The sequence below is a fragment of the Lineus longissimus genome, chromosome 9 (genome assembly GCF_910592395.1).
Source record: "Lineus longissimus chromosome 9, tnLinLong1.2, whole genome shotgun sequence".
Lineage (NCBI taxonomy): Eukaryota > Metazoa > Nemertea > Pilidiophora > Heteronemertea > Lineidae > Lineus > Lineus longissimus.
The window spans coordinates 11,230,209-11,256,011 of record NC_088316.1 but is presented as its reverse complement, the minus strand read 5'-3'; the positions used below and the strand labels follow the sequence as shown (position 1 = coordinate 11,256,011).

Sequence of the window (25,803 nt, the reverse complement as noted above, 5' to 3'; positions counted from 1 at the left end):
AGCTACATGGTACATGCAATGTATGTATGTACTGTTTAGAAGACAGACTGTTGAATTGCTTTGGTATTGGACCTCATATTTCTGAAAGCTATTATGAATGATCACTAATGAATTATTTTCTTTGAATTAAAGATTTCAAGAAGAAATCAAGGAAGAGGAAATCTTCTACGGATGAGCCCAAGATGGTTGGCCTGCTTCAGGATTACATGATGCAGCAAGAGACACTTCACGAAAATGATGCACCATGAAGCGGAACAACGGAAGTCTGAACAAGAGGCAATTGAGAAACGCCAAGCTCAGGAATTCCAGCAGCAAATATAGATGATCGTATGATGTTCGGGGTTATGAACCCAATGGTTAACCAGGCGACAGGTATGTGCTCATACAGTGTTGGCAATTCTTTGTTTAAACTGCTTAAGTCTGAATCATTTTGTGCTACCTTATCCAAGACTGAATATCTGGTTTACTCTATAAATCGGTCTCCTGAACTGTAATTGACCACAATGTAGTCAATCATTTACGTCGATTTCCTTCAGCCCAAAACATGATGTCTGGTGCCTTCAATACAATGCCTCAGATGCCAGCTCCAATGGCAATGCAGTATCCACAACATCAGCAAACACCCATGTTTACTGGAAGTGTGCCTGCAAGAACAAGTACCCCGATAAGACCAGTGCCAGCGTATGCATCCGGTACAAGTACTTTGGCCCAGCAACAAGTTCCAGCAAGAGAACCAAGAAGCCTGGGGCCTTATTCACAAAAGCCTCGCAAACGCTTCGCAATCGCAAACACCTCGCCTAGCAAAATTTTCTAATCACAAAAGCCTCGCTACGCAATCGCTTCGCCAGGTCGTCGGTAATTTAGCGAATTCGCAGTGTCTTCACAAACTCCTCGCACGCATTGCGGGTGATTTCATGAAGACATCGCTCACGCTTCGCAATCGCAGTGTGGTCGCTCAACCCTCGTTAACTCCATAATTTTAGCGAGAGCTTTTGGGCTCTCGCAAAGCATTCACACGCAGAAAACATGGCGCTCCTTCTTGCAATAGAAGAGGAAAATCAACGACATTTTCGCCGAAATAGGATATTTAGAGACCGGGTAAATCCGCTGGACATTTACGATGACGTAGACTTGATGAAGAGGTTTCGTATGCCACGTCACGTTATTCTGGAAGTTGTGGATTTGATCAAAGAAGATGTAGAACATCCAACACAACGATCTCATGCTTTACCGGCAAGTTTACAGGTGATGTGCGCCCTCCGTTATTATGCAACGGGAGATCTGCAGTTTGTAAGTGGGGACCTCAATGGCATTAGTCAAGCATCTGTGTCACGAATTGTTTATAGAGTTTCCACAGCACTGGAAAGGAAGGCGTCGCAAGTTATAACATTTCCACGAGATCACCATCTCCAACAAGAAGTAAAAGAGGGTTTCTATAATCAAGAGCGCCGCCGCATACCAAATGTACTTGGCTGTGTAGATGGAAGCTTGGTTGGAATAAAGGCTCCCTCGGTCCAAGAAGAAGCCTACGTCAGCCGAAAACATTCCCACGCGATCAACGTGCAAGGCATATGTGACCATACCTTGAAGTTTACCAATTTGGTGGCAAAATGGCCAGGTAGTACTCATAATGCCTTTATCTGGAACAACTGTAGATTAAATCGTAAATTTCAGAACGATGGGCTCCCAAATGGGTTATCATTGGGTGATAGTGCCTACCCATTGCTTCCTTGGTTGATCACTCCCGTACGTCACCCACGAGATGCGGCGGAGAACGAATTCAATGCCCACCACAGAAGAATTCGGCGGAAGATCGAGAATGCATTCGGACGATGGAAAATGAGATGGCTTTGCCTCCACAAATATGGTAAGCTGACACATTATTCAAATGGTCGACTTAATCATCGAATGTGGCCGTCAGGAGGCTGGACTCGTATTCATTAAGTCCCTACCATGACTGAAAGCAATTCTTTTGTTGAAACTTTGAAGTACCGGTTTAAATAGTACCATGGGATTCCCTCAGACTAAGACCTCCTAAAACATACTTTGCACGAGAACAATATAATGTACTAGTAATGGGCCTTTCAATTTTTCCAGGCGGGGTTCTAACCCTTTCCCCAGAAAGGTGTGTTAAGGTCATCGTCGCAATCTTCTGTACACTTCAGTGGAGTTAAAAATGCCTCAGAACTTGTTTACAGTATAGCGGAATATTTCTCTTGGGACACATAAATTCCGCCCATAGGCATGTGAAAACTGTCTCTGAGCGGCCACAAGATTTTGTCCATTCGCAAAGTATGCAGCAACGATAAAGATTTTTTGATCTTTATCCAAAGGCATTAACTCCACTGAAGTGTACAGTCCATGGACTATAGCTTATGACCATAAATGACCCCACCTGGTTACATAACAGAATTAAAATCAAGATGGACATACAGGTAATGCCAATCAACAATCCATTGCTCAGAACTAACTTCGTTAAAATGCACACCCTATTTGATTCAGTTGTTAAGCAATATCTGTTTGGAGTAGGAACACCTGAGGCACATCAGAAAAAATGCTTCAGCTTCTAGTCTTTATAATTAGTATGTATTGGGGTATAGGACCCCTTGCTTAGGAGTGACTGGGATTTTATTTTGGCCAAGTATTTTTAACACCCTGGTATTTGCAAGTGACCAGTTAAGTTTCGAATTCACAAACTATATATCCTCGTATGCCTTCTGGACTTTTTTCATTCAGATGAGAGAAGTTCAGTTTAAAGTGCTTTTTTAAAATAAGCCACAATATTCATTTCATCACACTACAGCTTATCACTGCTTTCACCGAACGGCGTAAGCTTGCTAAGAGTATCAAATATAGACAGTCTTCCAATGCGAGTTGCCTTGCTTGGTGGTTCAGCTGCAGTGTCGTGGACCGGATATTTCCTCATTTTAATTTTCAGTCGTTGTTCCTGGACTTGAAATATTTTCTCAAGGACGCCAGCTTTTCTCCCTTCAACAACAAGCCGTTTATTTTCGATCTCGAGGCGCTCTTTTTCGACATCTAGACGTTCTCGCTCGATATCGAGGATTGAAGGATTGGCAGTGGGTGGAACACTTTTGGCTTTTGATCCGACTGAAGAGGAGGGCCGCGATCCTGCAGATGATGGTTTATCTTGACGTTCTCGCTCGGTATCAATGATTGAAGGGTGGGCAGTGAGCGGAGCGGTTTTGGCTTTTGATCCGACTGAAGAGGAGGGCCGCGATCCTGCAGATGATGGTTTAGCTTGACGTTCTCGCTCGGTATTAATGATTGAAGGGTGGGCAGTGGGCGGAGCGGTTTTGGGTTTTGATCCGGCTGCAGAGGAGGGTCGCGATCTTGTTGCAGTGGGTGTTTTTGCTGGTTTGGCTCTCACGAGTGACTGAAACGTCTTCTCATGATCGTCGCTGTCACTTTCGTTCGGGGGCCAAAATGCTGCCTCGACAATATCTCGCAACGGAAGATCCGGTAGTAAAATATATTGTTCGACATCCGCTCCATCAGGTAGAATATATTCTTGGTCATCCACTCCATCATGGTCAGAAAGATGATCAGACTGAAGAGAAATATATGGCAATTATATATACCTTGTTACGAAAGCAATAATTTATCAAATTGTGGCGAGATTTCAAACTAATACGGATACGTACATGTATACAGAAATGGCAAGCCGTTTGTTCATTTAATCAAATAAACCTGTTTTTTTTAAAAACTAAATTTCTTTCAAATAAACTAAGTTTATTTCCCATACCAGCAAAAAACCAAGTTTATTTTCAACTAAATCTAGTTTATTTGAGAAAGAAACTGTTTTTTGAAAAAACTAGGTTTATTTGATTAAATGAACAAACTGCTTGCCATATACAGACGGATAATATAGGCCTACTAGGTCACGAGAACATGTGCATGAACTTCTAAGGGTATGTATCCGTATACATTACAAGTTCGAAATAGTAACAAAAACAATCGAATGCGAGGTTCATATTTCGAACGGATGATGTGCCACTAGAGGTCACGTTCACATGGACTTCTAATGATGAACATTTGTATTGTAAGTTCGAAATCTCAACCTCTCTAATCGGGGATTATTATAATGAAAAAGACACGGCCTATAGGCTAGAAAACAACGCTAACCTCGTCACTGAGTTGTTCAGTGTCAACACCGCCTTTAATGCCGAAGACTCTACTTTCACCGAGCAAGCCCATTATCCTCCTTTCAACAGGATTCAGGTCTGGCCGAGTTTTCTTGCCTCCACCGGTTCCAGTAACATCGGACTTTAGTTCGGTTGCTTTCTGTTTCGTTCGGGATTTAATATCGTCCCACTTTTTGCGGACTTCGGTCGACGTCCTTTGGCATGGGGCACATGCATTCACCTTGGCAGTGATGTCTTCCCATGCTTTTGCCTTAGCAGTATTCGTGACGACATCAGAAAATTTCGAAAACAGCATCTGGTATCGTTGCTCAACATTGTTCACTAGAACATTCAATTCGTCTTCAGAAAAACGAGCCTTTCGTTTTAGTTTCGCCATCCTGAAAACATTCAACTACCCTCAACGCTAAAATAATTCAACTGCCAGTGTGTAGGCTTCCAGGTCAATGCATACACGCATCGGTATGAGTCATTCGGACATTGTTAATGGATCACGTAATCAGTAATCGCGCCTGCGGAACTTTAGCGAATTCGCTAGCAGAGAGGGACAGCGAAGACATAGCGAAATATTGCGAAGGCCTTTGTGAAACGCTCGCTTTGCTAAGTTAGCGATTGCGCATGGGTCTCGCAAACGCTTCGCTTCGCAAATACTTAGCGAGACTTTTGTGAATAAGGCCCCTGTTCAGTTCCATCAAGAGCAGTTTTGATGTTCTGAATGCGGATGGAATTGACATGACCCCAATGTATGACAGGTCCTTTGAGAGTGAATATAAATAAAAGGGGCAACCTAAATTTATGTATACCTCTCTACTGCTGAACTCCTGCCAATATTGGCCAATTGGGTCTTATGAATAAAAAGTAGCATAGAGTTTATCCGACAAAGAGGCGACCCAAGCTTTAGCTTTTACTAGTCTTTAAAATAGGACTGTCAGGGTCTTTGAACAGTTCACATTTGTTTGCTAATGCTTGCAATGTACATCAAACAGTTCAGGACTTGAACAGTCATGAATAGACAACAACTCAATCAGCAACTTCTACTTCAGTGGTACCGGTACTTTGTATGAAGGTTACACAGATTCTTGATTAACTCATGTATTTTCCAAAGACGTTATTTTTAAAAATCTTTTATTTTGTAAAGAAATTATATTGTGCAATGTTTGATACTGATTGTCGAGTTTTGTAATTACATGTATGTACTAGTCCGGGAGCCCATGGAGACTTGTTCAGCATTGCGAGTACAAAAGGTTTGAGGCTGGGGATATGAAGGGGGAGGTTGTGGGACCCTCAAACAGCCATTCTTAAGTTCCATCTCCTGTACTAATCCTGGGGGGACCACTCAAAGTATCCCCAAACTCAAATCTTTAATTAGCATAGTCGAGTACAAGAATGAAACCAATGCTAAAATGTTCATATTGTTGGTAGGAATCAATATCAAACATTCTTAAGTTTCAACTCCTGTACTTAATCCACTTAAGAACACCCTTAATTAGTGCTAATGAGCAATTTAATTAGCATAATTGAGTACATCAATGAAACCTCTACCAAGATATCTATTAGGGTACCCTGAATAAGGATCAGTCATTCTTAAGTGTAAAATCCTGTACAAAGTCGACTTAAGAAGGGGTCAAAGGTCAGGGTCAGCACCACAAAGGGTATATTCAGCACAGTCGAGTACATGAATGAAACCAATGCTGAAATGTTCATATTGGTGGTAGGAATCAATATCCAACATTCTTAAGTTCCAACTCCTGTACTTAATCCACTTAAGAACACCCTTAATTAGTGCTAATGAGCAATTTAATTAGCATAATTGAGTACATCAATGAAACCTCTACCAAGATATCTATTAGGGTACCCTGAATAAGGATCAGTCATTCTTAAGTGTAAAATCCTGTACAAAGTCGACTTAAGAAGGGGTCAAAGGACAGGGTCAGCACCACAAAGGGTATATTCAGCACAGTCGAGTACATGAATGAAACCAATGCTGAAATGTTCATATTGGTGGTAGGAATCAATATCCAACATTCTTAAGTTCCAACTCCTGTACTTAATCCACTTAAGAACACCCTTAATTAGTGCTAATGAGCAATTTAATTAGCATAATTGAGTACATCAATGAAACCTCTACCAAGATATCTATTAGGGTACCCTGAATAAAGATCAGTCATTCTTAAGTGTCAAATCCTGTACAAAGTCGACTTAAGAAGGGGTCAAAGGTCAGGGTCAACGCCGCTAAGGGTTTATTCACAATGGAAATATGATCACTTAAAAATTGTTTGTCAAAGATAGGTTCTTTCGGGGGGGGGGGCAAGGGAGGTTTCCTACATTTCTGGGAGAGGCGGGGTCTGTGAGCCATCCACCCTCTCTGTAACCCTTTAGAATTTGCATTCTGTGGTAGAAGTTTTTGGACGTAAAAAAAGAGTACGATTTAAAGTTCAACTCACGCTTTTTCAGACTGGCTCTCTGCTTGTCGGTGTTGTTTCAGAAGAAGTCTGGCCCGGTCGGTGGTTTGCCTGAAGGTAACCTTCTTCTTGTCCTTTTCTAAGTAGATGTTAACCGCGTCTGTGACCTTGCCATGCAGCTGCAGAAGACTTTCCTTTGGCATGGGTTGATTCGCCGCGCCACGACCTGGCGGAGCATGACCTCATCCAGAGTCTTGTTGTAGGGTTGTGTGACGATGAGTGCCATCTTCATGCTGTAAAAGGATGAATGAGTTAGGACCTTTGAGAAAAAAGCATAATTGGAAGCAATCTTACACACCATGATGTGCTGCAGTCATGGCGCACACGTCACAATTTCTGCTTCCGGAGTGCTGCAGCAAAAATTGCAGCGTGTGCGGCGGCCATCACAAAATTCCTGGATTAGCCCCTGCCGTCGGCCCCTTTCCCCCAGATGTCCAATAGGTAAAACGTTGCTTCACACCCTACTATCATCTGGTACTAAAACGTTCTGTGGAAACTGAACGAGCTAAGAGTTGACTTCCACACTTAGTAAAATTACCGGATACCCTTTTTATGCACATGTATACATAGGTACTGTACTTTAGCCAGAAGCCTACTGCATTTGTATGACATGGGCCTGCACCGCGCAACATGTGACATATATGTTTCGGACTTACCTCTTCGAAGCAAAACGAACGAATAATCTGCTAAATCCTCGTACCTTATATAAACCAAATACTAAACCCGACATCTATTCACACATAAAGTGATTACGCCATGCACAAGCCGTAATTCGCAATGCGCTGTTCGGCCGATCAGAAAAAAGGGATCAATTTCCACAATGTAAATTACCCATGTCCTAAAGACAACGAACAGCGAACTTCCAATAACGAACTGGGCAAGGCAAAAATTGATGACGTATTACGCTTTACGTGCTCGGTTTTCGTAGTTCGTAATGGTGCGAAACCTCACTATTTACAGCACAAGTTTTCCTAGGCCAGGGTTGTGGTCTAGGCTTGTAGAGGGGTTTGATAGGAATATGCATTTTCTTGGCATATGCACGGGTTACAACTTTCAAGGTGCTGGCAAGTTGTAGAACGCATCATGAGTGACTGTAACAGTCAATGACTCAAGTTCATACACTGTCTCACTCTCAGCAGAGAATGCTATGCGCAAAATTCTATCAAATTCTTTGTCATTATCAATGGGAGCACTGGAAAAGAAATCAGACAGGACGAGATCTGAGCCTTTCATGTAGGCTAGTTGGAAGTTATTTTCAGAGATACGTTCAAGCAATTTTTGAATGCGAGTGGTTGGTAGTTGATGTTTGCTACGGAAGATCTGGACCAATGCACTGTGGTCACAGTAAATCTGAAAATCTTTGGCCAAAAGTATGTGGCGAAAGGCAGTGACATTTGAATAGATCACCATAAGTTCTAATTCACTGACAGAATAGTTCTTTTGAGTAGAACTCTATGATGTATTCTTTGCCATCAATTTATTCAGCTAGATAGGAACCAGTAGCAACATGTGATGTGTCATGTCAAATTAACCTGCATTGGACCCTGGGTGCAGGTTTCAGGTTCGGGAGAATCTGGGACCTAAACCTCCATAGGAATTTCAGGGGGAGATGCAGGTTCAGGCTGTTTGGTAATGAGTTGACCACATCACATTAACCTGCATTGGGCCTTGGGTGCAGGTTTCAGGTTCGGGAGAACCGGAGACCTCAACTTCCATAGGAATTTCAGGTGGAGATGCAGGTTCAGGCTGTACGTTATGCCTACATGTAACAGATTTGAACTGTCCCTCACAAAATGAAGCAATGTTGTCCTTCTCTTTATCTCTGTCAAGTCATTCACAATTGCTGCATCATCCAACAACCATTGTGAGTCGGATGGCCCTGCAATGTGTTGCTGAATTAATTTCTGCATGTGTTGGTCGATATATCCTTCTGATGTATCCAGGTAAGTAAGACACTGGTAAGTTAGACAACGGTAAATTAGACAAAGTAAATTAGATGACAGTAATCTAGACAATGATCATTTTTGACAATGGTAATCTTGACAATGGTCATTTTAGCCAGTGGTAAATTAAACAATGGTAATCTAGACAATGGTAAATTAGACAATGGTAATCTAGACACAAGGATGGGAAAATTAGACAATTTAAAGAGGTTGTTCACCTCTTCAAATGCAATATCAAAGATTAGGAAATATCTTTATTTTGGGAGTTGGCAAGATCTTAGGCCTATCAGTACAAATTTGATTAATTGAATAATAATAATAATAATAATAATAATAATTTATTGTAAAAAACCTCCAAATAAGGAGCAGACGACTGTAACAGAGGAAAAACATCAAGGTCCAACTGGGGATTGAACCCGGGACCTCTTGCTTATAAGGCCATCATTCTACCGACTGAGCTAAAGGGAATTTCCCTCTAGCCTGGGCTAGTAGGAATGATGCCACCACAACATACTCGCCCTGTTTGGGAAAGTTGTGTCCTCACAACCAGGTTCTTCCGTGATACAAAGGATTAATTCATTATCCACAGACACACCAACATCTAAACAAATTATTAGTACCCTTTTACCACGTTGGGCGCCAAATGTAACAGAGGAAAAACATCAAGGTCCAACCGGATATTGAACCCGGGACCTCTCGCTTATAAGGCCATCACTCTACCGACTGAGCTAGAGGGAATTCCCCTCTAGCCTGGGCTAGTAGGAATGAATACCTGTGTTGAATAGCAGACAGCTGGTAGGAATAGCCTGTGCATATTTAGAAAAATGATCGGTTATGACCAGAATGTTTTCATAACCACGGGACGGTTCAAGAGAGAGGAAGTCCATACATACCAACTGCATAGGCTGAGTGGTACAAATGTTGACTAAAGGAGCACGTTCCTGAAGCTGTGGAGGCTTTCGCTTGATACACGAGATGCAATTGTGTACCCACTTCTCAATCTGAACGGACATGCCTGGCCAAAAAAAACGACGTTTAATAAAATCAATAGTCCTGTCTCGCCCAAGATGACCTAAGTGGTCATGAAATCCCTCAATGACCTGAGGACGAAGACATGATGGTAAAACAATTTGATGATACCCTTGGCCGTTGAATGAATATTTCCGACAAAGCAAACCATCAATCAAGACCAAACTGTCCCAGAATGAACAAAGCTTCATAAGCTCCTGTCATCATAATTCTTTAAAACCTTCCGACTTGGTCGCTCCTCGGACTCGACCCAACGATATAATTTACTAACAGCAGGGTCAGACTGCTTGCCTGCCCTGATATCAACAGTTGGCCAAGGAGAATCTACCAAGATCGCTTCTGCAGTCGACAAATCGTCCGATACAGACATACATAAAGAATCCACAAAGTTGCAATCAGTCTGCACTGCTTGACAAATTGCCTTAACACTTTCCATTTCAACCTTGGACCAAGGAAACTTTGACAAAACATCTGCATCTACATTAGACGCACCAGGAGCATATGAGATATCAAAATGAAATGCAGAGAGTTCAGCTAACCAACGTTGACCCGTGGCATCAAGCTTTGCAGAAGTGAGCACGTAAGTAAGAGGATTGTTGTCAGTTTTTACGTGGAAATAGTTACCATAGAGATAATCGAAGAACTTTTCAGTGACTGCCCATTTTAAAGCAAGGAATTCCAACTTGTGGGCAGGATAGTTTCGCTCAGCTTTGTTCAAACACCGACTAGCGTACGCAACCACACGACGCTTGTTACCCTGAGTCTGATACAAAATGGCTCCAAGCCCTGATGAACTCCCATCAATGTGGAGTTCGAAAGGTAGAGGAAAATCAGCAAAGCAGAGAATAGGAGGACTTGACAACTCCTTGATGATCCAATCAAAATCAGCTTGCTGCTCACCTTCCCACCTCCAAGAACAACTGCTTACAACCTTCTGTCTACTTTTTTGGAACAAGTAGGAGGTAATAGATCATTCAAAGGTCGAGCCAACTAAGAAAAATCCTTCACAAACTTCCGATAATACCCAGCGAATCCTAAAAACTTACGAACCTCCTCAGCATTCTGAGGGACAGGCCAGGAACGAATGACTTTCACCTGCTCAGGGTCAGCCTCGATTCCTGCCGCAGACACCTGATGACCTAAATACTTGATTTTTTTCTTCATGAAACTACACTTACTGGGTTTAAGCTTTAACTCGCAGTCCCGAAGCCTTTGGAAAACATTCTCCAACCTCTGGAGGTGTTCTTCAATGGTAGATGAAAATATGATTATATTATCATGATACACCAAGCACTCTTTCAAGTGGAGGTCCTGTAAACGCCGCTCCATCATTCTCTGGAATGTACTCGGAGCATTGGTGAGACCAAACGGCATCCAATTTCACTCAAAAAACCCAAGACTCCCAGCTGTAAAGGCCGTCCGACATTTATGCTCCTCCTCGAGCTCCACCTGCCAATATCCCGATCTCAAATCTAAAGAAGAGAAATAACGAGCCCCGGCAAGGCTGTCAAGAGTCTTGTCTATCCGAGGCATTGCATAAGAATCTCGGATAGTACGCTTATTGAGCTGACGCATGTCGCAACAGAGGCGCAGACTCCAATCCTTTTTAGCTCACCTCTTAGCAGAGGTGAGCTTATCCCATACCGTGGCGTCCGTGAACTTGGCCTATAAATGGTTCAACCACTGACACCAGAGAAGAAAAAGCTAACTGCCATTGCTTTGGCATTGCACCATGAGATTGGAAACGATACAACAAATTCGTTCTCACCAGAACTGGCACCCTAAGGTTATACTTGGTATTGGGAACAACAAGCACGGGGACGTGAAGTTCCTCATCTGAGAATGGACATGTAACGGAAATTTCAATGTACCCAATGTACGGTAGCGGACTACCATTAGCACTTGTAACATGAAGGAGATCAGAAATAGGATAGAGAGGCAATCGCGAGGAGAAATGTTGTTGATAGCACTGTTCAGAGATCGTACTAACCATAGAGCCCGTATCTAATAGACAAGACAGAATCTTCCCCTCCAACTTCATAAAAGACTCGTTAGCCCTTCCAACCAACCCCTTTGGAAGTACATTGAATGAAACCTGCTTAGAAGAAGAACGAACCTTGGGAGATTCAGGAGGAGAAGAGCGATGGTGAACAAGACTAGAAATAGAATCACGAGTGTGAGGCCGGCTGCAATGCTCTTTGTGACAACACGATTGGCTCGTCAGTGTATGTCCCCCAACACTGGAGCCTGATCTTTTCCCGCAGTGGGACACTTGCGTTTGAAATTACCTTTCTGTCCACAGCCAAAACAGACAACGTTTTGCTGACGCTTCAGCTTCTGGGCCTCGATGGCCGCTAGCTTCGTCTGCAAGTGCTGCACCTGATTGGTGAGTGACTTGACATCGTCAGAATCAGGTACAGAAGAGACCGAGACCTGATTCACCGAAGCAGACAGAGTAGAAGCGACAGTCGTGGGTGGAGCAGAGAATTCCTGCTCCAAAACCCTAGCTTGGAGAAACAAAGAGTTATATGGCACCAGCGAATCGTAGAGGTGGCGGAGACCTAAACAAATCCTCTCGTCCCTCAGCCCTGACCAGAACTTGCAACGCAGCATCTCATGTCCAGTGACAGAAACCGCGTCTCTCAGAAGATTCAAAATATCCTCCAAACGGCAACCCCATACCGCGACAGACTCGGCCACCTCCTGGGTTGCCACATAGAATTTTTGCAAGAGCCTCTCAGCGGGCAAGACGTTGCCAAATAAAAAAATATTAAACTTAAAGAGAATGTCCTCTATGGTGACATGTTCACCCATATGTAATAGAACATCTGAGGCAGGATATTTCAAAGACTGCCGAATCGCCTGCAGAACAATATAGGGCTGCTCAGATTTACGCAGACACCGCACCTCATTGCTGCGTGAACACTGGAGTTGTGAGAGGCTACGCCCATCACTTACTTCATGCCATTTCGCTACTGTTTCGACATACCTGGCTGCTATAGGGAATGCGTTCTGGTGGAGAAACGCAGCCGCATGGAAAGACAACTTTTCTGCATCAGTTACTGACTGCTTTCACTTTCCAACAAGGGCAAAATAAGTCAGTCCAGTGTCCTTGTTTGTCATTGCATTATCGAAACCATCCATCTCTAGCAAAGGGTATCGTCCTTCCTGAGTGTGCCCAGCAATCTGCTTGAGGAGGTGGCAGTGATCAGCCCGTTCATGATGCACTTCATTAGTAACCGGGTCAATTTCAGGGACATACAAGTGGTGTTTGAAATCCACATCCTGCTCGCACCAAGTTTCAACACTGTGCCTGAAAATACACAGAAAATATTTTCAAACTCATAACAACTTGGTTTTCATCACGGGAGTGAAAAGCGTGGGAGGCTAAAATAAACTACATGTATCTCCTTTCAGGAAATGACCCATCCTGAAGTGTTCTTTTTGCACCTGAAATTGGTTAAATATTGCATCGACAACATCCTACATGTGCAGCAATTACCTCCTTTACCATTTTATAAGGCACTACATTATATGATAAGAATTGGTCAATAGTACACCTCTAGTAAAACATCTGAAGCACGGACTGTGTCAGTTTCAGTTTACTGGTATAAGTGGTAAAAGACTGTTCCTTTTTATCATTGTTTTAATATCACCATACGATGTAAATGCTCGAGGTTTTACTGAGGCAAGTTGTTCAATAAAATCAAAAAATTGAACTGACCTGAAATACATCGTTGCCAGTATACTGCATAATTGAAAATGTGTGCCATTGCATTGCATCAAACAAGGCCTTGGGCATCAAAAATCCTTTAGTGTGATATTTAAGGGGTTCACACTCAAATTGATAAGATATTTATCAACTTTAAATCAGTTTGTTAAGTAAATTGTACGTACCATCAGTTGGTATCAGTGTGCCCAGGAGAGTCTCCTTACGCATGTTGGATACAGCCTGCTTGGCATCATGTACCAGCTGCCACACATGCAGTGGTCTTGTTTCCCCCATTGACCTCAAGGAGCAAAATTCACCGTCAGTGACTGTTCCTGAAAAAAATGTGGTGGAATGATTATTTCCTATCACCCAAGGCTGTCACCTACATGTGTTCCATCTCTGGTATCTTCAAAAAAGGTACTTGATTTTCGACTATGAGTGTCAATACAGTGCAACTCTCACAGCTGTCAAGATCAAAACAATTGCCAAGATGACTGGGAGCATGCAACAGATTCCAATTTTCAAATGAGGCACACATAACTTGTTCACAACAACGTGAATTACAGTTCAATAGAACAACATTATTTACAAGGAGTTACATGTATGTTTAACCAATACATGGTTTATGATGATATTGATAATAATGGGGTTCCAGACCAGGTATCATCGTGATTACATACATGTAACTTTGTAGCCAACAACCTCTGACCTAAAAAATATCTTATGCAAGTTTCAGACTGTCTACATGTAGAAAATTAACCTACCTACTACAGACAATCCACACGCAGTCATTTCCTGCTTTAGACTTTTGGTAAAGTCTCTAATATACTGGTCTCTCATGGAGTAATAGGGTAGGGTGTTCAGGTCACGTGACTTTTCACGTCCCGTCGGCGAATTTTAGCATCATGCACGAAAAATGACTCAAAAAATTTCACCTAATTGTAGAAGATCGATTAATTTCGGCGTTTTATTGTTGATGTATGAAGAAACCAAGAAGACCCAAGGTAACCAGGTATCTAATATTTCATTTTTTCAAATTTCAACGAAATTCATTCACTATTTGCTGAGAAATTACAAATTACGCACAACTTTCGCCGCGGCTTCGATCTTTGCGACCGCCATAATGATATGCAAATAAGCGCGGCATGGGGGCATGGCTACCTGTCACTTGCTACTCAAAACTTTGGCGCCTTTTCCTCTAATGGGTACGTGACCTTTATAAATTATTTCAACGGAAATGACCTCTGCTTGTCAAACTTTTGAGGTTGGCAGAAACTTGTACCGATTTTGCTCAATATTTCCCGATTTTAGACGTTTCTAAGTTTTGGGAGCTCGTATAATCATATGTTCGTCCTGCATGAAACTTCATAGAAGTGATAATAAGAAGAATTAAGTAGACATTATTGATATCGTGAACAGTTTTTAAGAAAAAAGTTTGACAGTTCCCGCGGAAAAAACAATTTTAAAATCCAAATTAGTTCCAACCCTGCCGCGTGGAGCGCACAGCCATTTTTTCTCAACATCCGGGTACTTCGTCAATTAAATTAAGCTTCTCTGGTTAGCTGTTTCCAATGTTTTGATATCGTTTGGGAAGGTTTCTGTAATGTTTTGAAGGTTTTTAAATCTTTTTTTAGCTAGTGACAGTTACCCAAGTCCCTTCTGGACACTTCTTACGATTGACGGTTGTGAATATTTAGCTTTTGTAGCGAAAATTCAGTGAAAAAATTGTAATTGTATTTTTTCTTCACTTCCTCTCTTGTCCTATTCATATTATGTATTGAAATATCTGTTATCTGTTGCTTTTCTCATCTGTCATCTCCTCTCTTCAGCTACTCTTCTCTCTGATATTGGTCATTTTTTTCCCTGACAATTTCTGTACTTTTAGGCCTACTGTGAAGTAAAAGAGTTGTTCAGTCTTTCTAGCCTCTATGTAATTTACCATCTGATTATAAAACTGAGCAACTATTTGATAAAATGTAGGAATTAAAGTTTGGGCACATTCTTGATTTGGCATGTAGAGCAAATGACCTATCCAACCAGTTTTTTACTGTTGTTACTGTTACATTGATGCTTTTTCTTTCTTTTTTCATGAGTCATCATCATTTATTACCCCTTTGGCTTTGTTGACTGTAATTTGTTCTGCTTCCTGGGCGAAATATCTATGAAATCTTGGATGTTTTCTGGTTCATCTATATATAACAAGTAGCAATCACAGTCATGGTAGGCCTATAGTAAATTAGAGTTCTGTCATCCTAGCAGGCTGGGTCACTTGCTCTGTCATGTCTGTAGTTTTCTTTTTCCAGCATTTATTGGAAAAAGTGATGGCTAGCTGCACTGACGAGCACCTGAAATGGGCGAAACATGGCATAGTCAAATCAAGATGTGCTTATAAATTTCAAACATAGTTAAACCATGTGCTCTTTTCTCTCTCAGATCTGACATGTGGCATTCGGGCTCGTATGACAGAAACATTTCACATTACGGAAACAAAAGCATTTACAGATTTTTATCGATATTATCTGTACCTTGAAAAAGAACATTTCAGAAACACAAGTTATATCTTTTAGTTCTTATGTTGTTAGTTATAGGCTTGATTCATATCTTTAGCTGCCTAGATGGACTGGATTCCCTGCTCCTCCCCGAAAATTTTGATATGTCACAAGCCTGGTTGGAATTTTTATGTTGCTCAGCCCATTTGAATTTGTAAAAAAGACGGTGGCCATCTTGGAAAAATTGTCAGCCATCTTAGATTTTGGTGGCCATTTTAGATTTTGAGATTTAGGGTATTATACCACATCTCCATCTTGCATGTTGTGGACAATTCGCTACAAATTCCCATGAATAGGGGATTTTTAACAAAATCGGCTTAATTTGGCTGCATATTTTGGCGGCCATCTTGGATTTTGGCAGCCATCTTGGATTTTAGGATGATGGTCCATCATCACACTACTCAATCCTGGAAATTTCATTAAAAAATTCCTAATAATAAAGGATTTATGATGGAGTTTTCTGGCACTGGCTGTTCATTCTGGCGTCCATCTTGGATTTAGGCGGCCATTTTGGATTGTCTGATGAAGGATATCACAACACGACTCCATCCAGAAAATTTCATCAAAAAATTCCTGAAAATAAGGTAGTTATGTGAGAATGTCCTTGTTCTGGCTGTTGATGGCAGCCATGTTGGATGCCGTTTGACCTTTGATCCCCCAATGCATTTTCCTTTTATGCTGCTTGGTCAAAAAGATGCAAAGTACCGACCTTCAAATGGCTATAACTTTTGATTGCATAGGAATTTTTTCATTCTGTAAAAGCCATTGACCTTAGAATTGCTGCTGCTTTCAATTTTGCCTCTTACCTTTACCATATCTTTTAAGCTTAATTTTGACCTGAACACCCTAAATAGGGGATGAACTGGACTGGGGCTGCATAAGGTTTCTTATTTCTCCTTTCATTGGATAACACGAACACGAGAACATGGGAGGCAGGTGGCTGACGCTTTTTTGTGAAGAGGTTTTTCAAGTACTCTTTGTACTCAGTATTGATACCTCTTTGGCTATCTGTCGCACTCCTCAGTTTAATGGTATCTGATGCAAGGCGTCCGAGAATCTTATGCAGGTGTCCACTGAATTGTTGACTGTGGGTCAGGAGTGTTGTGTACTCAACAACATCCCAGTGGGCCGACTTCAGTGCCTCTTCTGATGTGCTCTGTGCGCTGAATTTTGCTTGGTAGAACTTGATGGAATTCTCAAGGCCTGCAGTAAGAAACGTACAATCGTTGTCTAGGGCATTTTGTATAGACTGAAGTTCACCCATACCGCCAGCAGCATTGATTTGATCAATAGCACCTTTGCGTGCATCATACTCCTCCCTTAACTTCTGCAACTTGCCATCACCAAAATCCGAATCGCCATTCCATTCCCCGCGCATTGACTCTTGAAGGGCTGGTTTGACATCTACTCCATCAGCCTTGAGCCAGAACCGTCCTGTTGGATTAACATCCTTGAATTTGAGTATTGTACTTTTCTGAAAACGAGTAAAAGTGCATGTGAATATTGATGAATTTAGAACTTGTTTCCCCTGCATCACATGATCCCAAGTCTGCATCATTACCAGCTATTGCGGGCCTAGCCAATTAAGCCAATTAGTGCACCTGCTTAATTGGTCCTGGCAAGCCTATTGGAAAATGCATAGGAAATATCAATAAAGTTGGCTTTTTGGGCGGGGTGTTAAAATAATCCCAACACTCGACTTCTGACACAATTCTATATATGTCTAGGTATTTACTGGCAAAATTTGGAGTGATTTGGATGGAAATTCGATGGGTCCATCTATAGGCTGAAAATTTTGGTAAATCTGTAATGCTTCACTCGTAGCCCGTAGTGTAAATTCCTGAGAAATTGGGTTTTGGGGGCTTTTCTAGCTGCGCTAGCTCCGAAACTATACATATGATACAAACTCCCGACTTCAGACGTGATTGATATAACTCTTAGGATTATATTCCCAAGATTTCAGCTTTATTGGAGAAAAATTCATAGTGTCGATAGGGGGCTGAAAATTGGAGGATTTGCGAAAAATATTACTTTCCACCTAGAATTAATCAAAATTTCGCAAACTATCATAAAGTAATTCCTTGCGACAATCATTTGTGTAGCTTTCAAAACTTTTGGCTGATTTATTTGCCCCTTAATTAGCAAAAACCAAACATTTTAGTGTTTGCATGCAACAATGCACAGGAGGCTAATTGCCAGATTAATTCACACCTGTCCAATCTCAAACAATAGGAATGATGGAGTCTCCCTCTATTCAAAACAGAGTGTGCTAGGCCTGCCATAGCTGGTAATGATTCACTTGGAACCTGAGCTCAAAAAATATCATTGGATGAGAAGAATAGTAACTCTTGGTTGTCTTGAACACTGCACTTCAGTTAGAAAATGGAAAGGTAGTATTGGACATTGGACTAAGAAATTGCTCCAAAGTACCATGTCACACTCACTTGAATAACAGGTTCTGATGAGACCTCACCAAGCTGCTGTTTCTGATTTCGCCTGACTGTACCTTTGCTTCGGCAAGCTGGGTTCACTTTGGCCTGAAAAAAAATTTTAACAGTTGTTATTGATAAGTCTTAATGAAGAAGATATTTCCCAATCACATTATTTACATCGAGTGAGCATTCTGGACCTGCTACACTGACAAATTTAGTCTCACCTCCTTATGAGGTGTGATACTAGCCTAGACTAAATATGTGTGTCCTATTGATAGATGTTGGCACTTGTCCTCCTTACAAGTCTTTTTTCTCCATGTTAAAAGAACAAACTATACAGACAACATTGATGCTAAGACTAAGAGAAAGATATGTTCAGTTCATGATTTTCCAAACATATTTCAGTGCTCCTTCAATGGTTGTCTGTAGGCTAATCTTTCCTTTTCAATTCAAATAATAACAAAATTTACCTTGAGTGGATCGCTTACATCCTCCCTTGGACAGCCACTCCACATAGGACCAGTTATGAGCTTATCTTGGTGACCTGTTAGCTCCGCACTCAACGTCTCCCGCCACAGTGCAAAGTCCCTTGAAACACTTATCTGAAATAGAATGTAAACTTCATTGAAAAAGTAAGACTGAACAATGATGTTTATAAGCCTTTCATGGATCGTGAGCTTCCCATAAAAAAGAGTTACTATCCCAGCTCTTGTCATTCTTGTCCTGAGGTTAGGTATCAGCATAATGATTTGAAATGGCGAACATGAGAAAATTGCATTAAAATACAAGACATTAGCTCCAAAAACCCAGAATATAACATCAGTTGGGCTAGTTTTTTTAAGGAGAAAGGTAGAAAAATATCAGCTACTGTAGATAAAATAGTTGGATTACCTGATTCACATGGGTGGCATTAAAGAAGCCGATCTGGTATTCAACCAATCCAAACAGCATCCTATCCAGAGGCATGAGCGAGTCCTCGCTCCCAGGACGCTGAACAGCAATACATCGGGTGAATTTGCTAACGAGATTGGTTTTCCCCAGAGCCTGCAACTTTTTCATAGCAACTAGCGACTGGCTGATGAATCTGTCAGGCTTGCTATTCACACCACTTTTTCCAGCCAGGCAAAGGAATAGCTCATCAAACCCTGCAGTCAAATTTTCTCATCCTGTACTTGAGACTGACGTTAAAAGTCCCTTGATTATTTCCAGCAAGGAATTTTCTGGTAAGGCAGGCAAAACTGTCGGAAATATCGATGTAAGCACTTCTGCAGGCAACAATTTCAGTAATCTTACAATCAGTTCCTGGATCTGCGATATTGTCAGTACATTGAGGTCCGCAGACAATATCAGTGGCAATGCCAAAGGCGTTTCTTCAACGTGTTTTTCACTGTTCATGTATGATTCTACAGATATACCTCAGCAGTCCTCAGCACATGATACAGTCTTGAAACGAGGCACATACTTGGCTGTCACCCTGGACCGTACAGCAGTGGCTGGAACACAAAATGAATATTGCATTAAGTGAAATTAAGATGAGTGAAGGCATGGTGATCAGAAAACAAGCTAATCGGGACCAAGCATTTTTATCACCAACCAACACCAATACCAACTAGCAAGGTAGAGAACACAAGGGCATAGTGTGAAGCTAACAGCTGTGCGATTTAACATTGCACAGAAAAGCCTGACTCACAAGAAAATAAGCAATCTAATTTCAAACTACATGCAAATGCAAACAAAACATAAAGTGTGTATTAGGGCGAGAAGCACTGTTTTAACCCGGCACCAAAGCACCAAACCGAATAGACAGAACCAAGGAATGTGAAACAGACACCGCATACAGGAGAGTGGTAGTTCAAGCTGGAATAAAAAAACAGTTAATTACAATATTTCAAACCACATTTCCCTGCCAACAAAACAAACTCTACTCTAAAGCACACGTACCGTATAGGCAAAGCGACGGACAACATCCCACAGCATCAAAGCCTAGTTAGTAATAACTCACCAAAAATACAGATCAAGAAGCTGCAAAAATAGAGCATGAAATGTTACCAAATATGTGTTACAGTGTAAGAATAGGAAGAACAAATATAACAATAAAATTCGGATCATTAGACCATATCCACAACTCCGTGGATATGGTCTATTGTTTTTACTGAGCCGATCGCCAGGACCCGAGGGATGTGGTTTTCGACACGTATCTCCGAAACTGCCGCACGGAACGACCTGAAATTTGGTTAGGTTACGTTTCATAACCTGCTAACGAACAACGTGTACTTTATTTTTGCAGCCGTTGCTTACTTTTTTAGTTTTCGGGTGATTTTTGATGAAAATCGCCGGTTCTGAACCGTTCCGGTAATAGCACTGCCTCCCGCGTTTTTACCGATTAGGCAAGTTGCTCAACGTTGATCTGTCCCGACCTGAACAGGTGGGAGGATACCCGCTACATGGAAGAGCCAACAGACATTTCGTCTACGCATTCTAGACTGGGTGAGTGTGATTTTTTCGTGATTGTAATCGCCCTCAAATTTGTGTTGAAACACTGCATCAGACAAAATTAACTCATCAGAGGTCAAGAAAAGGATCTTAAGAATATATATTCGCTGTTAGTTTGGGTGATTATAGGGAGCACGTCCATCTTTTGAGGCAAACTTGTCATCCGAAAGTTTCCAGATCCCCGCAATGGCGGATATACATTCATCAAAAAAATTACGAATTCGGGCAAGTTTCATCAAACTGTGCGCCTTAAACACCTAAGAATGTCTCAAAATCACCCAGACTCTACACATGAGATATACCTTCACTGAAAATAATTGCTAAAACCTCGCTTAACGTGTCGCGAGTGCTGAAAGCAACAGTTTTGGAGATCGTTTTTCTGTACATCCTGCTCACTCCTGTAGAAATGTACAGTAAAGCACGTATACACGTGCAGTGTAAATGGACACACGAATGTACACACCTTCTGAAAATATTGTCAGCAAAGGTGATAAGTGTTTGTTCTGAATTATGACAATGAAATTCATAGACTATTAGCAGGTAGTCAGTGTCTGTTGGTCTGAATAATGAATGATAAAACTTCTGGTGAAGTTAAAATATTTCCTCGCTCTGTTTTACAGCCTGACGCAGTGACGGGGATGATCAGCATCTGTTCTGTTCTGCGACCGCATCAGTCACGGATATAGGAGCCTTGACCACGAGGAGCTGATGAGGCAAAGTCGTATAACCGTCTTAACCTTGACATCGGTGCAGTGCTGAATTTGCCGTCCGAAGACAAACCAGTATAATATTCCAGCCGTATTTCGTTCTTTTCACTGTAATACTTTTACTTCAAAAAGACTGAATAAATAAACCTACTGTGGCAGTTAGTTTAAAAAGATATTATTGCATTTTACGTTTTTACTCTTAGTGCTGATCGGTCATACCCCTTGGGCCTGGCCGTAACCTTGCATACTGGTTGTCTCGATGCCGTATGCTATGACCATGTATATATCTACTGGACTGGTTTGTTGCACCATGTCGAAGGAATTTTATGTAGAGATCAAGACACTTCCCTCGCATCACAATCTACACCTCAAAAGAATGGTTGTAAAAATCCTTGCCATGATTCCCGGTTGCCCCTATGTTGTGACCATGCATGCATCAATGGCCTGGGATGTTGCAACCTACACTTCAAAGGAATGCGAAGTCTAAATCACATTTATTTTTTGTCCCCAGGTTGTGACTTTCCTAACAGCAATTGCAGACCATATCCCTGGTGATAGTGTTTTGTCATCTTAAAAATGAGCACCAGGACAAAGCACCAAAAACCTGCCACTTAAGATCAGATCAGAAGTTACCTACGTGGTGCCAGTACCCACAAGTGCATGATTGACACCTAGATCATTTGAAGAAAAAATTGGCAGCAGAACCATGTGTGCATGGAGGGAGGTATTATAATATAAATACTGTGGAGACGCAATGTATTATTGGTCGTCCCAACATTGGGAGCTTTCATCCCCACCAGCCATATCAGATGGCCAACTGGTTTCCCTCACTCGACCAGAAAACTCATCAAAAGATACGAAAGATGTTGAGATTCAGATTACATTTGCTTGTTGTCTGCTGGATTCTGACCATCCATATGCTGAGTTGTTGCAGTCCCAGAACCATCGCTAATTCTAGTATTTATGATGCACCTACTGTCACAACCAAATTCAGCTGGTTATTCAGGGTTATTTGCCTCTGATTTATCTGGTTATATCCTGGTGCAAACCTAATTTCTCAACATGACAAAATACTTTCACCAGGGATATGGTCTGCAATTTGCTGTTAGGCGAATTGCCCAATACTAGTCTTCATAATTATATTAGTATCTTTCTTATTGGTAATCATTTTTTAGAGCTACTAACGGGCACGCAGACCATGCGAGGAACCACTAACATCTTGCACGTATGCAGCTGCCTTTGTCCAGTAGTAATGATTTGCATTCATCATAGGCCATTCTGCTTCTGAGTTGGTCTGGCGATCCCTGAGGAAATACAAAGGACAAATTTTAGCTTTGGATTTAGATTGCATTCAAAAAGGTGATAACTCCATAGGAGCTTTTCAATAATCACACTTACTGTAAATTTGAGCACTGTCAACTGGTATCATATTTTACAGCAATTTTTAGTTGGGTTTAGTTATATTTATAATTGCATTTCATGTATCAGAAAATGGCAGTGACGTTGTTGCATATATTAGTAACATTAATTAGGACAAGAGCTCATGTACGCACCGATGTAACGCTACAAATTGGACTAAGGCAACTTCCTCCTCCCTTGACCATGATGGTGTCTTAGGGCCACGAACATTGAGATTCACAGCAGCTTTTAGAGGCGATTGAGTCAATGCCTTCCTTAATATCTTACTGGCTGCCTGAAAATAAGAACTCATATGTATGGTCTAATGCATACTTTATACTTTAGTTCTATACTTCACATTCATAATTCATGACAATTTACCACAACACCCCTATTTTTGTGGGGTAGAAAGAGGCCTTGGTCCAGCAGCAGGAACTTCAACTAGTGCATAGTAGTGAATAGGATTAATCATAATCATCTGTCAGATCTCAATTGACAAAAATATTCAGATCTCGGCCTTTTGCTGACAACAGGCCCACCATCACTACACTTAATGATAGCTAGCTGGGGCAGGCCTAGTCTTGAGTAGACTTCACTTTTTTATAGACTTACATGTAGGCTATGTAGTAACCAAAGTAGAGTCAGAATGACCTGATTGACCATCTCACAGCATCAACAACTAGCATGACATGAAACTTAACACAGCCACCATAGCAGCAGGAATCGACCAACCCAATGGGCCGAATAAATAAAACCTAGCATTTGCTATTTCTAGCCATTTTCTTGAAAAGTCATTAATAAAAACGAGCATTTGCCTGGAAGATGAAGCAAGTTCTCAACTAGACGAAGCAAATGCTTGTACGCCGAGCAAGAACTTGGAACTTCAAGAACATGCTTGAATGTGTATTAATAACAACTATCTTTTTCTTGCATGACAGAGCATTTGCTCACTATTTATGCAAGCTACTCTGGAGGTGCTTGTGCATTTGCTTCGACAGGTTTGCAGCAACACTGCACGGATATGTTTATGCGAATTCGACAACAGAAAGTTTACAAAAATCGCATAGATCGAGATGAGATCTCACCAGCGACTTATCGCAAGTTATTTCGTTTCGAGAAAGAAAACGTGGAATGGCTTGCAGCGACATTTCTGCCCGATACAGTCGAGAGCAGAGGCGGGTGTATGACTCCATTGGCACGCATGGAGACTACGTTACACTACTTGGCGGATCCTGGTTACCAGACAAGTGTGGCAGAGCTGATGGGCGTTACGCAGCCTACCGTTTCCAACTGCGTTTCCAGCACTATAAACAGTATTGCTGAGCAACATCCACGATGGATTATTTTCCCATTTTCTGATGCTGATGCCACCCTGGCAAAGGAGCGATGGGCAGATAAGCTCGGCTTTCCATTTAGGCTGGGAGCGATCGACTGCACTCATGTAAGAATTGACAAGCCTGGTGGTCCGTTTGGCGACGAATTCATCAATCGAAAGAACTTTGCCTCCTTTAATGTTCAGGCGACATGTGACGAAAAGTGGTCCTTTACAAGTGCCGATGTAGGATGGCCTGGATCAGTGCACGACTCGCGTATATTCCAAACATCGGAACTACACGCTCTGGTTTCAAGGAACGTTCATGGCGTTCTTCTTGGTGATTCTGGTTATGGAATTGCACCCTACATGATGACACCGTTCACTGACCCAAATACTCCAGCTGAACGATACTTCAACCGCGAACATGCGAAAAATAGAGTGGTAATAGAACAAGCTTTTGGACAGTTAAAAAGACGGTTCCCTATCCTCCGTTATGGCGTCCGACTAAAACTAGACAACGTACCCAAATGTATAATTTCTTGTTTTGTTTTGCACAATATTGCAAAAGTGTTGAACGATGCTGATGATTTTGACGATGAAGAGCAGGAACATGAGGTTGACGACCAGGGTCAAGAAGCACCTGCACCCTTGGCGGCTCGGCAACTGCGACTGCAAGGGAACCAAAAACGCCAAGAGATCACAAACTTCCTGTATGACAGACATCACCAGCGTGTATAACTGATCAAAGAGAATGTAAAATCTTGCCATGTTAAAGGCGTACCTCTAGGAAAAATAAACAAACCCCTGTGTTTATATGTTGATCCACAGTTAATAGGCCCTCAAGGGGCAATAGAGTAAATCACATGGTAATTACATGTGGATCCACTTGATTACGCTATTTGAAGCTTGTTGACGGTATTTCAATAGCGTCAACAAGCGTCAATTAGCATCAAGTGGATCCACACGTAAACAAAGGGGTTTGTTTATTTTTCCTAGAAGTATCCCCTTTAAGGTAGGTCCACACTACGGAAATGTTTGAAAACATTCGTTTTTGAACATTTGTCTGTAGTGTGTACCTGCTGTCTGTGACGCAATAACCTTATTTGTGTTTTCGCAACATCACGCTGCCATTAACCATCCTATTTTGTCAAACCACATATCAGGCGGTGCCGTATAGTTTTGGCAATTTTGTGTGAAAATTTTAACAGGATGGATTGAAAAATACATTTTTTGGTAATGCATCGATCATTCAGCATAGGGAATCCCTGTACATTTTTATGTACAAACCCGGTATATGCTTTGACGAAATAGGATGGTTAATGGCAGTCTGAGGTTGCAAAAACCCAACAAAGGTTATTCAGAAACAGATAGTAGCTTTAAGTATACTCAAGGAGTGTTCGCGGCTGTTCTTTATGACATACACAAACAAAATAAATTTGAATAAGACCTGATTTGAATCTATTTTTTCTCTATATTTGCTTTAGTGCTTACATTTGATAATTTATGGGGTCAAATTGTCGTTCAACAAAGAAAGGTATGAGACTGGAATCTCGGGATCGTCACCTGTCTGCTTCTGCTCGTTTGGCTGTTCAAAACGTCT

At 41.5% G+C, this 25,803-nt stretch overlaps 1 protein-coding gene across 1 annotated transcript; it reads left to right on the top strand.

Annotated features, from left to right (window-relative positions):
• The first annotated feature begins 23,909 nt into the window (after positions 1-23,909).
• On the top strand, positions 23,910-24,941 carry LOC135494049 (putative nuclease HARBI1). The gene has a single exon (XM_064781800.1). It carries the CDS (start codon positions 23,910-23,912, stop codon positions 24,939-24,941), a length of 1,032 nt encoding a protein of 343 aa, XP_064637870.1.
• Positions 24,942-25,803: the final 862 nt, after the last annotated feature.

What these genes read in the sequence shown, in the direction of transcription:
- LOC135494049 (XM_064781800.1), top strand. Translation starts at nt 23,910, where the DNA reads ATGTTTATGCGAATTCGACAACAGAAAGTTTACAAAAATCGCATAGAT.